Source organism: Chiloscyllium plagiosum, unplaced genomic scaffold, assembly GCF_037043375.1.
Source record: "Chiloscyllium plagiosum isolate Xiang-an unplaced genomic scaffold, Cpla_swu_hap1 HiC_scaffold_8, whole genome shotgun sequence".
Taxonomy (NCBI): domain Eukaryota; kingdom Metazoa; phylum Chordata; class Chondrichthyes; order Orectolobiformes; family Hemiscylliidae; genus Chiloscyllium; species Chiloscyllium plagiosum.
In genome coordinates this window covers 47,193,226-47,210,501 of record NW_028270146.1, presented here as the reverse complement: position 1 = coordinate 47,210,501, position 17,276 = coordinate 47,193,226, and the positions used below count along the sequence as shown (strand labels likewise).

General features: G+C 40.9%; 1 protein-coding gene across 2 annotated transcripts in view; it reads right to left on the bottom strand.

The window, feature by feature from the left end:
- Window positions 1-17,276, bottom strand: part of rcor1 (REST corepressor 1) — a 126,538-nt gene that overhangs the window by 50,107 nt on the left and 59,155 nt on the right. For both annotated transcript variants that reach the window (XM_043697452.2, XM_043697454.2), the window contains exon 3: window positions 16,723-16,803. In XM_043697452.2, the coding sequence (XP_043553387.2) occupies window positions 16,723-16,803 (81 nt within the window). The remainder of the gene's footprint in view (window positions 1-16,722; window positions 16,804-17,276) is intronic.

Below are 17,276 nucleotides of genomic sequence, written 5' to 3'. Positions count from 1 at the left end.
TGCAGAGACAGGAAGGGCAGGGAATGAAAGCATGCATCAAGGAAGATGTCATTGTTCAAACATTAGGTAATTGTTCTGGAACATGCAGCTTTGCATCACTGTTTTTTTCTGTTTAACTTCTTGCATAAAAGTAACTGCCAATGCTAACTCATGGCTTTAAAATCAACTTGGATTTCCTATACTGCAGAAGAGTTCAATCATGAAAACGTAGCAAGTGGCAATGTTTCAGCTGCAAAATATAAAAGCACTTGGCTGTCTAAATGTTGTGGCCAAGGATTTGGAAGTGCTAAGGAAACACTGACCTGTTACAGTTCATCGCATATAGATAAACACTGCTGCTGAGTGTCAATGGAAGAGGGAACTATGTTTAAAGATTTAGTGCTAATCAAGTGGCTTGACCTAGGTGGTGTCAAGTTTCTCAAGTATTGCTGAAGCTGCGCACATCCAAGCAAATGATAGGTATTCATTCACACTCAGACTTGTGCCTTATAGATGGTAAACAGACTTTAGGGAGTTAGGAGTGAGTTATTTACTGCAGGATTCCTAGCATCTGGCCTGCTGTCACAGCCTCAGTACTTATAAGGCTAGTCCAGTTGAGGTTTTGGTCAATAATAACTCCAGAATGTTGACAGTGGGGAATTCAGAGTGTGAATACTACGGAATACTCAAGAGGTGGTGGTTACATTCTCTCCTGTTGGAAATGGTTACTGTTCATTGCCCCACTTGTGACATTATTTGCCACTGGTCAACATGAGCCTTAATAATTTCCAGGTCATGGTCATTCAGACATGGACTGATTTTGTGTCTGAAAAGTCAGAAATGGGGGTGAACATTGCTTGCGGATGACAGCATAATTGCTATTTGTAACTTTATAATGAAGTGAAGATCATTGATGGAGCAGATGAAGATGATTAGATGAAAGTTATGGCAATTCTCTACAAACAAGCCTTAACTAACCGGAAGGATTTTCAGTGACCTTGAAACGTTAAGCAGAGATAGAGGAGAATTGTTTAGCAGTGTTCCATTAGGTTGGAAATGTATTCACACACACAAAAGCTACCTTTCAACACAAGTGCATTGTTTTTGAATGAATTTGCTTAGTAGTTTAAAGCTAAAAGCAAGGTCGTATATGACACCATTCTACTTTTGAGGAAATATCTGGGTAACTAACTAAAAGCATTGACTGATATTAAAACAATTGAAGTCAGAAGATAGAAAGAATTGAGATGCACCCAAGCCAAACTTAAGATACAAAAAAACTAGAAGTTTGATGTGAAATAATAAACAAGACTGCTTTTACTTGCAATGTCACAGGTGGTGACATAGTCCATATAAGCTTTGCACGAGTTACCATCATTTGCTGGAGATCCCAATTTCAAAATTGTGCTGTGCAATCTCTAAATGCAACCAAGCTGACTCTAAATTGAAATTCCGTGCACGGGAATAAACTGCAGATATTGTTCTCCCCCCAAAGTATGGCAGTTGTATGGCAGTTGTTTTTCAAGTCTTCCATGAACAGATCTTAAGTAACACAAGACTTATTGTTTCAGATAAAAGGCATTTCAATACCAGCAATAACATTATTTCAGCACTTTTACATAAAGCACAAGAAAGCATGCAACTTTTTTGATATTTCACTGTACATTCAATCCTGGAGATGCAGAGGAGTTAAATGTTGCTGCATGTCGATCAGTTCTGATTTGGGTTGGTTTACCACATCCGATTAAATTTTGACTTGAAATGTGAATTCTCAAATTCCCAGTTGAAAATAAACACTGGTAAAGTGGAAGTGGCTCTAGAAAACGTTTAACAGTGACAAGTAAATACAATAGCACTACAGGGGGTACAAGAACATAGGATATGTTTATTATTATTCTAAATTACTGTCATAAATGCAACACTAATCAGTCACCTTCAAAAAGACGCAATAAAGTGCACCTCTGCTGAATTAAAATGAACTATCCCTCCTCCTCACTGTTCATCCCTCTTATTTCAAACACGAGCTTATCAAAACCAGACCATTGGAAATGAATTAACTATACTCAATAATTCGACAATATGTCTGCTTGTTAATGTGTGCAATTATAATATCTAGGGCATTGTTGCTGAGCTGAAATAATGGCATTCACTTAAACAATATTACTGAATAGGACTGCAAAACAAAAACCAACTTTGATAAACAAGAGATTACAAAACAACTGGAATCAGCAAAACGTTATTTAGTGAAAGGAAACAAATATTTTAAAAATATTTTTGAACTGGCTTATTGGTAGACGAATTATTCATTAGTCAGAAGATAAATTCAAGGTGGAAAGTGAATGTTAAACCAACTGATGGGGCAGCTTTCAGAAGTGATAATTTAGGACAAAATTAATTTCACTTACAGAAACAGGTGTGTTTAAGGCAAATCGTGTTTAACTAACTGTGTTTTGTGGTGAAATGAGAGGCTTGATGTAGGTAACCTGGCTGCTGTAATGCAAAGAAGTTCCAATAGACATTCCAAATATCAGACTTTTCAACAAAGTTGGAATAAAGGGATAGCAGCTGAGTGACAGGAAAGAGTAGCGGTGAGGGGCTCACCAGGGTCAGTGCTAGAACCTCTATTTTGCTCAATATTATTAATGGTCTAGACTGGCATGCACAGAGCACACTTTCGAGTGGTGAATGACAAATTGAAAGGGAGGCGATAATCTTGCAGTATGTAAAGGTGTAGGCCAGTGGTATTTTCATTGGGCTGTTAATGTGGTTGGCATGGACCAATTTGGGCCAAATGGCCAGTTTCCACACTCTGGGACTCTATGATCCAGGTTTGAATCCTGCCAATGCAATGGCAGAATTGGAATTCAATTTTTCAAAAATCTGGATTAAGAGTCTAATGACTACTATAAATTCTCAAAACCCATCTGGTTCACTAATGTCATTTTGGGAAGGAAACTGCTATACTTACCTGATCTGGCCTACGTGTAACTCCAGACCCACAGCAATGTGGTTGACTCTTTATTGCCCTCAGGCAATCAGGGATGAACAATAAATACTGGTTTGGCCAGGGATGCCCTCATCCAGTGAATTAATTTTTTAAAAAACATGGAAACACTATGAAATGTGAGGAGAATAATGGTAGGCTTCAACAGGATGTAGGCAGGCTGGTGGGTCAAGGGCTTACAAGTTGACAGCTGAAACCTAAAGCAAAGTAAAGTAGTGTGAAGTGATTCATTTTGATTGGAAGAACAAAGAAGGCAACTTAAAATTAACAGTACAATTCTGAAAAGGATGCAGAGTACAGACACCTTCAGTATCTGTGCAGAAATTAACAAAAGGTTGGCTGGGCAGATTGAGAACAGTCAACTAGCACGAGTTCCAGTTTCTATAAAGTAAGGGTATGGGATACAAAAGCAAGGAACCTCTGATAAATTTGTATAAACTATGCTTTAGCCTCAAATGGAGTATTTATCCAAATGTTTGTGGTATCCTTTATGAAGGACATGAAAATGTCAGGGCATGCAGAAAACATGCACAAGAATGGTTCCATGAGTGAGGAGTTTCAATTGCTTCAGAGATTAGAGGCTGTGGCAAATTTCCTTCAAGAAAAAGGTCAAAAGGAGATTAGTTAGAAAAGCAGAATGACCTCCTTTTGTGCTGTAACCACATTCTACAGATTAAATGGTTGCTGCTACCTCAAGAGCAACAGCTTTCTTTTCTACTAAGAGCATGACCTGCTGTAGCATTAATCTACAGAGATGATAATTTGCTACAGTATCCAGTCTATGTCAAATTAGTAGATTTGACTAGGGTTGGTACAGCTAACTTACATATTGCATAATCGCACCAGAAACACTATTAATGCTCATGAACTATGTTACAGCCTTAAACATCCCACATGCGTTGTCATGTACAAAATTCCTGAGCATTACGTTTATGTATGTATTTTTCAGACTGTAAGGGCAGCACAGTGGTTAGCACTATTACCTCACAGCACCAGAAACAAAGCTTTGAATCCACATTTACGCACCACTCAATGCAGAGTTTGTATGTTTGCCCTGTGTCTGCGTGGGTTTCCATCAGGTGTTCTGGTTTCCTCCCACACCCCAAAAATATGCAGGTACATGGATTGGCAATGCTAAATTGTCCATAGTACCCAGGTACATGCAGGCTAGGTGGATTAACCATGGCAAATGCACAGTTAGAGGATAGGTAAGGGGCTTCAATACATTATCTGGGCCAACATGACACCAATTGTTAAAATTCACTTGAGAATGTAACTATTGTTTAAAAAAAAAAGGTTTTGCAATTTACAAATGAGAACTGAAATCAACATGATTATTCTAAAAGATGAGAGACTTAAACAATCCAGGTCTTTTTCAATATATAATTTCAGTTACATCACACTGTAAACTTTTGCTACAAATTCTGAGTCTTACAATCTTTTAGATTAGATTACTTACAGTGTGGAAACAGGCCCTTCGGCCCAAGTCCACACCGACCCGCCGAAGCGCAACCCACCCATTCCCCTACATTTACCCCCCTACCTAACACTACAGGCAATTTAGCATGGCCAATTCACCTGACCTGCACATCTTTGGACTGTGGGAGGAAACCGGAGCACCCGGAGGAAACCCACGCAGACACGGGGAGAATGTGCAAACTCCACACAGTCAGTCGCCTGAGTCGGGAATTGAACCCAGGTCTCTGGTGCTGTGAGGCAGCAGTGCTAACCACTGTACCACCGCGCCGCCCAAAACACCTGAAAGAGCAGCACTCCAAAAGCTAGTGCTTCCAAATAAACCTGTTGGACTATTACTTGGTGTTGTGTGATTTTTAACTTTGTACAGCCCAATCCAACACCAGCATCTCCTAATCATCTAACATGGTTGTCTTTTTGTGTTTTATAATGTTCTTGAGAAGCTCCTGAGGAAATTTATTATAAAAGTTACTTGAGAAATGGCCAAAAGGGCTGCTTGTCAGACTAGGGGCCTGTGACCAGCAGTGTGCCACAAGGATCAATTGCTTTTTATCACTTATATAAATGATTTGGATGTGAATATAGGAGGTATGGTGAGTAAGTTTGCAGATGACACCAAAATTGGAGATGTAATGGACAGTGAAGATTGCTCAGAGGACAACAGGACTTTGATCAGATGGGCAAGTGGCAAATTTAATTTAGATAAATGTGAGGTGCTTAATTTTGGTAAGACAAATCACAGCAACACTTATACACTTAATGGCAACGTCTTGGGAGTGTTGCCGAACAGAAGAGACCTAAAGTACACTTTCATAGTTCCTTGAAAGCACAGTCATAGGTAGATGGGATAGTGAACCTGCTGCATTTTTCCAGCAACACATTTTCAGCTCTGATCTCCAGCATCTGCAGTCCTCACTTTCTCCCAGACGGGATAGTGAAGGCAGCATTTGGTATTCTTGCCTTTATTAGTTAATGCACTGAATATAGGATTGGGATGTTATCTTGCAGCTGTACAGGATATTCATTAGGCCAATTTTGGAGTACTGCATTCAATTCTGGCCTCTGTTAGAGGAAGGATGCTGTGAAACTTGAAAGGGTTTAGAAAAGATTTACAAGGATATTGCCTTTTATAAAAGGGTGAAAGGTTTGAGCTATAGGAAGCAGCTGAATATGCTGGGGCTATTTTCCCTGAAGCATCAAAGACTGAGTGGTAAACGCATAGCTTATAAGGCCATGAGGGGCATCAATAGGGTTAGTAGTCAAGGTTTTATCCCCAGGGTAGAGGATTCCGGAAATAGAGGGCATAGGCTAAGGTGAGAGGGGAAAGATTTAAAAGGGACCTAAAATGACAACTATTTCAGAGAAGATGGTGTATATGTAATGACTACCATACGTGGTTTTGAGGCTGTTACAATTACAACATTTAAGCAGCAAGTGGATGGGTATAAGAATAGGGAGGGATATGGGCCAAACGCTGTCAAATAGGTCTAGATTCATGTAGAGTACCTGGTCAGCATAGACGAGTTGGCCTGATGGTCTGTTTCCGTGCTGTATGAGAAGTGAGAAAGAAAGAACAGAAAGCTAAAGATAGAAAGAAGAGTGAAGCAAGAACATGAAAACAACAAACAGAATCAAGCAAGCTTACCCTTTGACAAGCATCAAGGTATCTGAAAGCAGTAATAACACCTTCAATACAATGAAACATCCTGGCATTGTCTGCAAGATAGGAATCTGACAGCATGACTTTTTCATAGTGTTGTGCAGTACTGTACAATAAAATATGACACCAGCTTTATGGGGAGATATCGTACCAGATCTTCAAAAGCTTGGACAAAGTGGAAAGATAGAGTGGTTTTAAATCATTCAGGGAATATGGACAGCCCTGGCTAGGCAAGCATTTATTGCCTTCAATTCCCATGGAGGTGATGGTGGCAAACTGCTTCATTGAACAGCTGCAGTCTTTGAACTCCAGGATATTGACCCAGAGACAGCAAAAGGACAGCAAACAATTCCAAGTCAGAATGACGTGTGGAATGAAGGGTGTTACGGTTTTCAGGTTTGAAAGTTTCTGTCAAAAGAAATTCTGGTATGTTGCTATAATGTAACATGCAGATGCTCCATATTGGCGCTACTGTGTCAGTGGTGAAAGAAATGAATGTTAAAGATATTGGATAGGGTGCCATTCAAATCAGTTGCTTTGTTGTGGATAATGGGTAAAAACAATGACTGCAGATGCTGGACACCAGATTCTGGATTAGTGGTGCTGGAAGGGCACAGCAGTTCAGACAGCATCCGAGTGGATAATATCAAGTTTCAAGTGTTGTTGGAACTACACATTCAGGCAAGTGGAGAGTGCTCCATCATACTTTTGATCTGTGCTACGTATGTGGCGCGTGTGTGTAAGATTTGAGTTACTCACTGCAGCATTGCTAGCCTGATCTGCGCTACAATCATGCATTACAGAATAGGTCTTTTGGACGATCATGTCTGTACCATAAGAATTATATTAAAATGTTTACATTTGAGACCACAGCATTCATATGGCTAAGAGCTGAAAAATGTGCTACTGGAAAAGCGCAGCAGGTCAGGCAGCATCCAAGGAGCAGGAGAATCGACATTTCAGGCATAAGCCCTTCTTCAGGAATGGGCTAGTTCATACGGCTAGTTCAATTCAGTTTATGGTCAATGATAATCCTCAGTATATTGAGGATGGGGGATTCAGTGATGAAAATGTCATTGAATAATGACCATTGATTCCAGTTTTGCGAAGGCATCTCGGGCTCTCTCAAGTTTGGCAATTACCCCAACGGTAGTCGACTCACACCTCATCTCTGGAACTTGGCTCTCTTGTCTATTACAACCTTGGTTCATACGTGAAGTCAGGAGCTGAGTGGCCCTGGTGGAACCTAGACTAGGCATCAACTGACAGATTATTGCTAAGCAAATGCTGCTTAATTGCACTGTTAATAGCACCTTCTATCACTTCACTGATGATTGAAAGTAGACAGACGGAACAGAAATTGGCCAGGTATGATTTCTTATGCAGGACATCGCTGGACAATATTCTACCTTGTCAGATAGATGCCAGTGTTGCAACTACACTGCAATAGTTTGACGAAGGGCATGCCAAGCTCTCATGCATTTCAGTAATTCTTGCTAGGTAAAGATGGCACCAGAGTACGTTCTATGCTCTTGTTGCTCAGTACTTCTTTCAATTGGTGTTCAAGATGAAGTTGTACTGATTCATTTGATGTGGTAGATAATAATCAACAGGTGGTATCAAGTCAGATGTGAGCAAGGAAACTATGAAAATTCCTGGACTCCAGAGTTAATGTTGAAGATTCCCAGATCAAAGTCCTCCCAAGTGTACATACTGATCTGCCACTCTGGACACTGCACACTGTAGTCCTGCTGGTGGGACAGCACAGGCCAGAGAAAGGTGATGGCATTGTCTAGGGCATTGTTTGCAAGATAGGAATTTGAGAGCATGACATTTTCCACAGTGTTGCTTAACTGGTTTGAGAGATAGCATTCCCAATTGTGGCACTTGTCTTCAGACAAGAGTAAGCAGGATTTACTTTGCAGGGTTCACAGTACTGGATTTCAATGTCTCAGTTGATTCCAGGTGGTCCGTCTGTTTTTTTTTGTTTTAAAAACTTTCCAGGAGGTCACATACAACAGTACTTTGCTAGGTCATTTCAGATGGAAGCCAAAAGTCAACTATGTTATGGGCCTGGGGTCATATGCAAGTCAAAGCAGATCAGGATACTAGGTTTTCTACCCAAAAGAGCACAGGTGATCCAGGCGAGTTTTTACAACAATGATGGTTTCATGGTCACCATTTGACCAGTTTTAATTCCAGGTATAGTATTTGTGATATTTCAGCTTATACCACCAGAGCATTAGGCCAAGCCTCAATTATTAGCGCTGACACTAAAACTTTGCTACCTCTTCCTTTAGGAAGGATTTTAAAGAAAACAGCCACCAACATTAAAAAGTTAATCAATTAAATCAAATATTATTAAATGGCAGCCTAATATTGAAATTTGAATTGGTCCGAGGATTTACAATTGAATTGCTAAAGGTGTATCCTGACAATTCTATTTTAGCAACACATCTACATTATTGGTTCAGTAAGCAAGGCTATTTGCTGTTTTACCATGAAACAATCAGATAAATGGATTCAAAATATTATAAACTGTGAAACTGACCTCAAATTGTTACTATTTCAAATAACCTTCAAAAATGAAATCATACATAATTAAATAGTAACTTACCTTTGCAATATTTCTCATAAGCTAAAGCTTTATCAAATGACTGTCAACTGATTGCATTTGCTGAGATGCTGCACAAAGTAGGATATAATCTTGTGACAGGTGTTTCAACCAGAAATGTCCCAAATCAAGCACTGCAACTTAAGTTCCAATTTGATATCTTCATGATTTTTTAAAAATTTAGATTTAGATTCCCTACAGTGGGGAAACAGGCCCTTCGGCCCAACCAGTCCACACCGATCCTCCAAAGAGTAACCCACCCAGACCCATTTCCCTCTGACTAATGCACCTAACACTGTGGGCAATTTAGCACGGCCAATTCACCTGACCTGCACATCTTTGGACTGTGGGAGGACACCGGAGGAAACCCCCACAGACACGGGGAGAATGTGCAAACTCCACACAGTCACCCGAGGCTGGAATCGAACCTGGGATCCTGGTGCTGTGAGGCAGCAGTGCTAACCACTGAGCCACCGTGCCGCCCTTTTTTTTCCCCAAATCAGCTGATTGACTCCACATTGAATCTCCAAAAGAGCATTCCACCCAGACCCACCCCATCGCGCTAACCTTGCATTTACTATGGCTAGTCCACCTAGTGTGCACATCCCTGGACACTGGGAAATTTACCATGTTCAATCCACCTAACCTGCACATTTTTGGATTATGGGAGGAAACAGGAGCACCCGGAGGAAACCTACTTAGGAATGCAGAGAATGTGCAAACTCCACACAGACAGTCACCCAAGGATGGACTCAAACCCAGGTCCCTTTGAGGCAGCAGTGCTAACCAATGAGCCCTGCTGAGGAGTAAGAATTAGCATTAAAGCTTTAAATCTGAGATACGAACTTCATTAATCTCAAAGAATGAATTTTCAATTTAAAATTCTATTAAAAACCTAGTAAAGAACAGGATGGTAATACCATAAAAGAGAGGTTGTTCCGCAAACTCTTTCCTTTTAACCAGTGGTACACTATACCATCCCTTTGGCTTTCTAAATGTTAGCTTTACAAACTTGTACACAAAAAAGTTTGTTTTTATTCATTCTTAGGATGACTTTAAATGTCGACTCTGCCAATGACATTGAACATCTAAAATTTCCTTCTTGAACTGCTACAGTTTTATGTCGTGCAGGAACAGAGTTCTTGCATTTTCAGCCTGGCAACAGTAAAGGAACAGCAGCAATATATAATTCAAAAGTATGATGGCGTGCAACCTACAGGGTACTTGCATTCTCCTGGCCCTGTCTTTCTGGCGGATAGAGGACAGAGATTTGTAATGTGTCAAGTAAGTCTTTGTGAGCTACTGCAGTGTATCTCAATTGTTATATTCTGGATTATTGGTGCTGGAAAAGCACAGCAGTTCAGGCAGCATCCGAGCAGCTGTAAAATCGACGTTTCGGGCAAAAGCCCTTCATCAGGAATACAGGTACAGTGCCTGGAGAGATAAATGAGAGGAGGGTGGGGGTGGGGAGAAAGTAGCATTGAGTACAATAGGTGAGTGGGGGCGGGGATGAAGATGATAGGTCAGGGAGGAGGATAGGGGAAGGTAGCAAAGAGTACAATGGGTGGATGGGGGTGGGATGAAGGTGATAGGTCAGAGAGGAGGGTGGAGTGGATAGATGGAAAGGAAGATAGGCAGGTAGGACAGGTTATAGGGACAGTGCTGAGCTGGAAGTTTGGAACTGGGGTGAGGTGGGGGAAGGGGAAATGAGGAAACTGTTGAAGTCCACATTGATGCCCTGGGGTTGAAGTGTTCCGAGGCGGAAGATGAGGCGTTCTTCCTCCAGGCGTCAGGTGGTGAGGGAGCGGCAGTGAGGGGCCCAGGACCTCCATGTCCTCGACAGAGTGGGAGGGGGAGTTAAAATGTTGGGCCACAGGGCGGTGTGGTTGATTGGTGCGGATGCCCCAGAGATGTTCCCTAAAGCGCTCTGTTAGATGTTCAGTCTCCCCAATGTAGAGGAGACCGCATCGGGAGCAACAGATACGATAAATGATATTGGTGGATGTGCAGATAAAACTTTGATGGATGTGGAAGGCACCTTTAGGGCCTTGGATGGAGGTGTGGGAGGCGGTGTGGGTGCAGGTTTTGCAATTCCTGCAGTGGCAGGGGAAGGTGCCAGGACAGGAGGGTGGGTTAATGGGGGGCGTGGATCTGACCAGGAAGTTGAGAGGGAACGGTCTTTGTGGAAGGTGGAAAGGGGTGGGGAAGGTGGAAAGGGGTGGGGAAGGTGGTGGGGTCCGTTTGGAGGTGGCGGAAATGTCAGCGGATGATTTGGTTTATGCGAAGCTTGGTAGGGTGGAAGGTGAGCACCAGGGGGGGTTCGGTCCTGGTTACGGTTGGTGGGGTCTGAGGGCGGAGGTGCAGGATGTGGACGAGATGCGTTGGAGGGCATCTTTAACCACATGGGAAGGGAAATTGCCTCAATTGTTATATGTCTAAACTAAACAGAGTGATGGATTTCAGTGCATGTCATGCAGCCATCCAACGAAGAAAATAAGTGTCAAGAACTGTTCAGGAGATTCTCTCTCCTCCCTGTTTCACATGTACTTATTTCAAATCTGCCAACAATTAGCTGATGTCCTCATATTCATCAACAATTTAATTACAAGAAATGTCAAGCTAACGTAGTTCAAATTTACCTGTTCCATTTACACATTACTTGTCATTTTTGAGCACACTCACTATAGTAAGGTTACAAGATCACAAACTGGAATCCAATAGTATCCCAAAGTTAACCAGAGTAAAACTTGTGCAGCATACTCCAATAATATTTTCTATTTCAAGTAAGTGTCTATTTTTCCTATAAAAGACGTTATGGTTATTGCATCAATTACATCCTGTGGCAAAAACTTTTATCCAACAAACCATCGAAGAAATATTTCCCATCCACTTTGCAGTGACATTTGATTACCCATAAGACATGACGAACTGCTAACCCTAAGGTTTCTCACAAAGTGATCAAACGCTTTTGATATCAAAAGCCAAGATGATTGGCACAAGGTTCTTCTTATGTATATACCATTTATAAATGGAGCACAAGGCAATATCTCATATCTGAAAGACGTTTCATTTTCATTAGTGGACAAAACTGTACTTGGAAATGGGGATAGAAAACTTATATTTTAAAATTAAGTTTCAGAAAAAGGGTGTGTGTTAAGATGCAAGCAGTATCGTGTGTCACTGACAGGGACAGTCAAATTAGGAATTGGCTATCTAATGACAAGTTTCCCTAAATTTGAGATGGCAACTAATGTGGCATCTGTATAATAAAATAAGGGACATTTCAACAGGGCAGTTATGCTGATGAAGCCAGAGACCAGAAATGGAGGGGCCAGAAATCTAGGTGGGAGGGGTACCAAGCTTCTCACAACATTACACTGCCTTTCCAACCCTTTTAATGCTCAACATACTAGTCTGTAATTTGGTAATGAGGACCAATATCTCCTTTCAACACTTCACTCACAGTCCATCCCCTCAACCCTCGCTGCTGTCAGACCCCCAGCCGATAACACATCCAGGAATGAATTGACAGTCAAATGCAGAGATCACAAAAAGAATGAATTACGGTTCCTCCATCTTTTCATTTGAACAATTTTGACAATAGTTAACAGCGATTTAGATACTGAAACCCAAGAATTTAAAAGTATAATTGGATTCCTCCCACCGAGACAGAAGGCCTGACTCCAGTACCCAGGACTAGGGTGTACTTCAGGATACGGGGCTCTAACAGGCCCACAGTGATTGGGAACATGGCAACACTTGTCCCCACTACATCTGATAGAGGTTCTGATCCAACACCACCAGACCTCTTTCAGCTGGGGTCCTTGACACAAGTCTACTTCCAAGTAGACAGGTCACAGACCTAGTGTTGGGATGGCACCACAGCAGCTATGCACAAGCTGCAAAGATGCACAGCGACAAGAGGAAATTCACAGTAGTTTTTTCAGTCACTACACTATAAATTACAAAATGTATTCTCTAAAAGAAAATTAGACAATGAAAAATATTTAAGTTTATGACAACAGCTTCTACCTTAATCCAAATGTCTGTCTCAATCATAATTAAGCACTTTATAAAATAACTACAACTTTTGCATTTTATTTCCTGGTTTGCTGTAATAATTCTTTAAACTGATTGGCTGATCAAGCTGTTTGATTAGTTTATAATTATTGATCTGCACATATCCCCAGTAGTTGATGCCAAACTCTAAAGTCACATTAGAAGGGGGGGAAATCAGTACTGCAATTCATGACAAGAGTGATGGTCAGTGATGCATACAATTCATTCACTACTGTTTTTGAATGTTAGTAATAACTGCAAAGATCCGAATAAGCTAACTTCTAATCAGGCTCTTTTTTTTCCCACGGAGGGGATAGCAACAGCTTGTCCCAGCTGAGACAAAGATTTGCAATGGTCAGACATTTTGTATAAATGTGAATACATCACAGTCCCAAACCGCTGGGGATTGCTGAGTGTTTCAAAACAAGAATCGACTAACATTGAGGGCTTTAGAGAGTTTATTGTGGCTTTGCAAAACCTATATATTCAACATAATTTGGAAATTTTAAGACAGCACTACAAGACTGACTTGTGCATGGCTTAAAACAGTCAATGCATTCAAAGTAGATACTGACATCGCCAAAGTTAACTTTGACATAGCTTGCAAATCAGCACCATCCATGAACACAGAAGAACGTGACTCATCAGACACAGTTAATAACTAATCTTCTGAAGTAAGTAAGTTGCAGCTGAGTAAGCCAAAGGCCCCACAGATAGTAGCAATACAAAGTTGCAAATACTTCGCCAATATAGCCTTCAGAAATGGACAATTCTGCATTCAGTGGAACAGGTACAAGAAGTAGGGTCACCTTGTCAAGACAAGACTAAAGAATACAATAGACAAAATGCTGGCTGGAGGAATGGGCAATCAGTGCATATAGTTCTCAAACAACAGCAGGTCGATGATGGCCCAAATTGAAAAGCTAGTAATATGAAAGCAGATAAGAGTATTTTTTAAGATATCTAAAAAGTGAGAGAGCAACAAGAGTGGACATTGGACCACTGGAAAGTGAGCCTGTAGTAGTAATGGAGAACAGTTTTCACAATGGAAGACATCAACCGTACACCAGAACTTCAAGGAAGTCAGGGGACAGAGGTGAGTGCAGTGGGCATTACTAAAAAAAGATACTAGGAAAGCTGAAAGGACTTGAAGATAGATTAGTAACCCAGACCAGATGGACTACACCCCAGAGTTCTGAAGAAGGTAGGTGAGGAGATTTTAGGAGCATTGGTGGTGATCCTACTGGAATCACTAGAGTCTGGGAGGGTTCCACAGACTTGGAAAATGGCTAATGTAACGCCTCTGCTTAAGAAGGGAAGAACGCAGAAAGCTATAGGCCTGGTCTTGGTAAGATTGGAGTCCATTATTGGGGACGAGATTACAGAGTACTTGGAAGTGCATGATAAAATAGCGTTGAGTCAGCACAGCTTCATCAAGGGAAGATTATGCCTGACAAATTTGTTAGAATTTACTGAAATGGCAACAAGCAAGTTAGACAAAGGAGAGCAAGTGGGTGCAATCCAGTTAGATTTCCAGAAAGCCTTTGACAAGATGCTGCAGAAGAGGCTCCCAAATGTTAAGAGCTCATGGTGTGAGAGGCAAAGTACTGGCCCTGATAGACAACTGGCTGACTGGCAGAAGGCAGACAATAGGGAAAAAGGGGTCTTTTTCAGGATGGCAGTCTTTGACTAGTAGAGTTCCACAGGGGTCAATGTTGGGACCACATCTATTCATGTCATATTAACAATCTGGACAAAGGGATGGAGGGCACTGTTGCTAAATTTGCTGATGATATACAAGGATAAGTGGAACAGGTAGTGCTGCATAAGCAGGAAGAGTGCAGAAGGAATTGGGCAGGCTAGCAGAGTGAACAAAGTAGTGACAGATGGAATACAATGTGGGAAAGGGAGGTGATTCACTTTGGTAGGAAGAATAGATGCACAGACTATTTTCTAAAGAGAAGGTTTCAGAAATCTGAAGTTCAAAGGGGACTTGAAAGTCCTCGCTCAGGATTCGCTTAAGAGCAACAAGTAGGTTCACTCATCAGTTAGGAAGGCAAATGTAATGTGAAGATTTATTTTAAGACGACGCAAACAGAGAATCAGGTTTTGGTCAGATCACATTTGGAATATTGAGAGTTTTGAGCCCTCTCTCTAAGGAAAGATGTGCTGGCCTTGGGAGATGCCCAGAGGTTTACCAGAATGATCTCAGGGATGAAGGATAATCATATGAGGAACAGTTGAGAACTCTGGGTCTGTACTTAATGGAACACAGAGGATGGCGGGGTGGGGGTGGAGGGGAGTGTTGGTGGTGGTGGTGGTGATTGAAGCTTACGGAATACTTGGGAGTCCTGGATAGAACAGATGCAGAGATGATGTTTCCACTATTAGGAGACTAGGACCACAAGGCACAGCCTCAGTGAGATGTGGAAGAATTTCTTGAGGGACGAGGCAATAAGTGCCTTTAAGGCAGATATAGATATGGTCGTCATCAGTAAGGGAATAAGGTTTAGGGGTGAAGACAGGAGGAATGGGGTTGAGAAACATACAAGCCATGGTTAGCCAAATAGACTAATTCTGCGACTATAAACGTCAAATGACCAAAAGATATTTTAAAATCAACTCGACACGTGCTGCCACATGTGGGGCATGAGAGACTTGAATCCAGATCTTTTACCACTGTGCCAATTGAGCCATGGTAAGCACTGCCATTCAAGTAGCATTGGATGAAGCACCAGTTAATAGGAAGTTGACAGAGGAGTATCAACTAGCATGACAAGTTTCAGCAAGCAGCAACTGGAGGAATCTCACCTGATTTCTGACATTATCGAGAAGAAAAAGTTTCCATTTTAACAAGGAGTGTATTTGTTCCTTACACGTGACTGGAATTAAGTGCAAAATTGCCCATCACCGTAGTGAAGTGTTAAAAACCAGCCTTGCAAGAAAGCAGCTGAATTGGTAGCAGTCAGGTTAAACTGAAAGAAGTAAAATTCACAACACAAAATGAGTTAAATACTTCAGGTATTTAGTAAAGTCACCAAACAAATTCAAGAATCTAAGGCCAACATATGGGCTTAAAGGATCACAAGCTCCATCCAGAGACATATTCTCTAAGAGAACTTAGGCAAGAAGTGGAAAGAATCGAGATTGAGAGTAATTGAGTTACCCCTGTGGTGGTTAAGCAAGAGCTGTTAGTTGTCAGAGGTTATGCTGTGCAGACCTAGAGTGGCAATTGCTGAAAGCTACAGATTACTGTGGTTATGACACCTTCATGATCAACACTCAAGAATGAGTTTGATAGAGTCTAGCCAAAAATTTTGATGAAATAGGTTATGTAAGGACATAACAGACAGTGCAACAGTCCAGGTCAAACAGAAGAAAAGCCACTATTAGTTCCATTACAACCATGGAAATGGATAGCTAGACTGGGAAAGACTGCATATACATTTTTCAGAACAAGAGGTAAACACCTATTCATTGTGAAGATAGTTATTCAAAGTGGGTGGACGGGTTTCCAATGATTTGAACAACAAGCAAAACTCTTCACACCTAACATATTTTACATGTTGTTTACAGTTTCCTCTGAGAATCTGTCTGATAATGGGCACTAGCGTCCTATTACTATTGGTTGAATACCAGCTGAATTATTCTTTAGGACAGCAGAAAACAAGATTTTTATTATTCTAACCACAATTATGACTGACAAAAAACAGCAAATCATTCATGCAGAGAAAAATAAAGTCATAGGAATGGAATAAGAAAAAGGAATAAAATCATTTAAAAAGTAAAAGTGAAGATCCAGCAGAAACCATCTGTAAGCAATTTGAGAAAAAAAAGCATTTGAAAATCGACCTCTTGAAGGTTTTAAAAGTGAAAAGACTATAAACATAACATTTAATATCTAAAATATAAAATGAAGTGCAAACTTACATTTGGACTCGGAGATATTCTGATTAGGTGACCAGACCAGCATTCCAAGGTTCTCTCGTTCCTGGCAATTCTTTGCAACTTCTGTGCATGGGGAGAAATGCAAAGATAGAAGTTTATATTCACTACATATATAGTTACCTTAAATTAAATATTAAAATACCAAAGCTAATGGGTAGCAGTTACATTATAACAACATATGTAACTTCAATTAAACCAGTCTGCATTATGCTTTGGGGTGAGGTGGGAGAAGAGGTGTGCTAAAAGCAAATGGAAGAAATTTAGAATAGATTGGCACGACTAGATGGCTTTTCGAAGTTCATTCATGGAACATAGGCAAGACTGGCTGGGTCAGCGTTTATTGCTCGTCCCCAGTTGCCTTTGTGGTGGTGGTAGTGAGCTGCCTTTTTGAACCACTATAGTCCATGTCCCAAATTTTAAAAGGATCAAACTGTCCATTCAACATATTAAAAAGTTCACAATTTCAAGATTTAAATTTATCTTCCGCCATTATCCCTTCCCCCATACACAAGTTATTTCAATGCTACTATGATAAG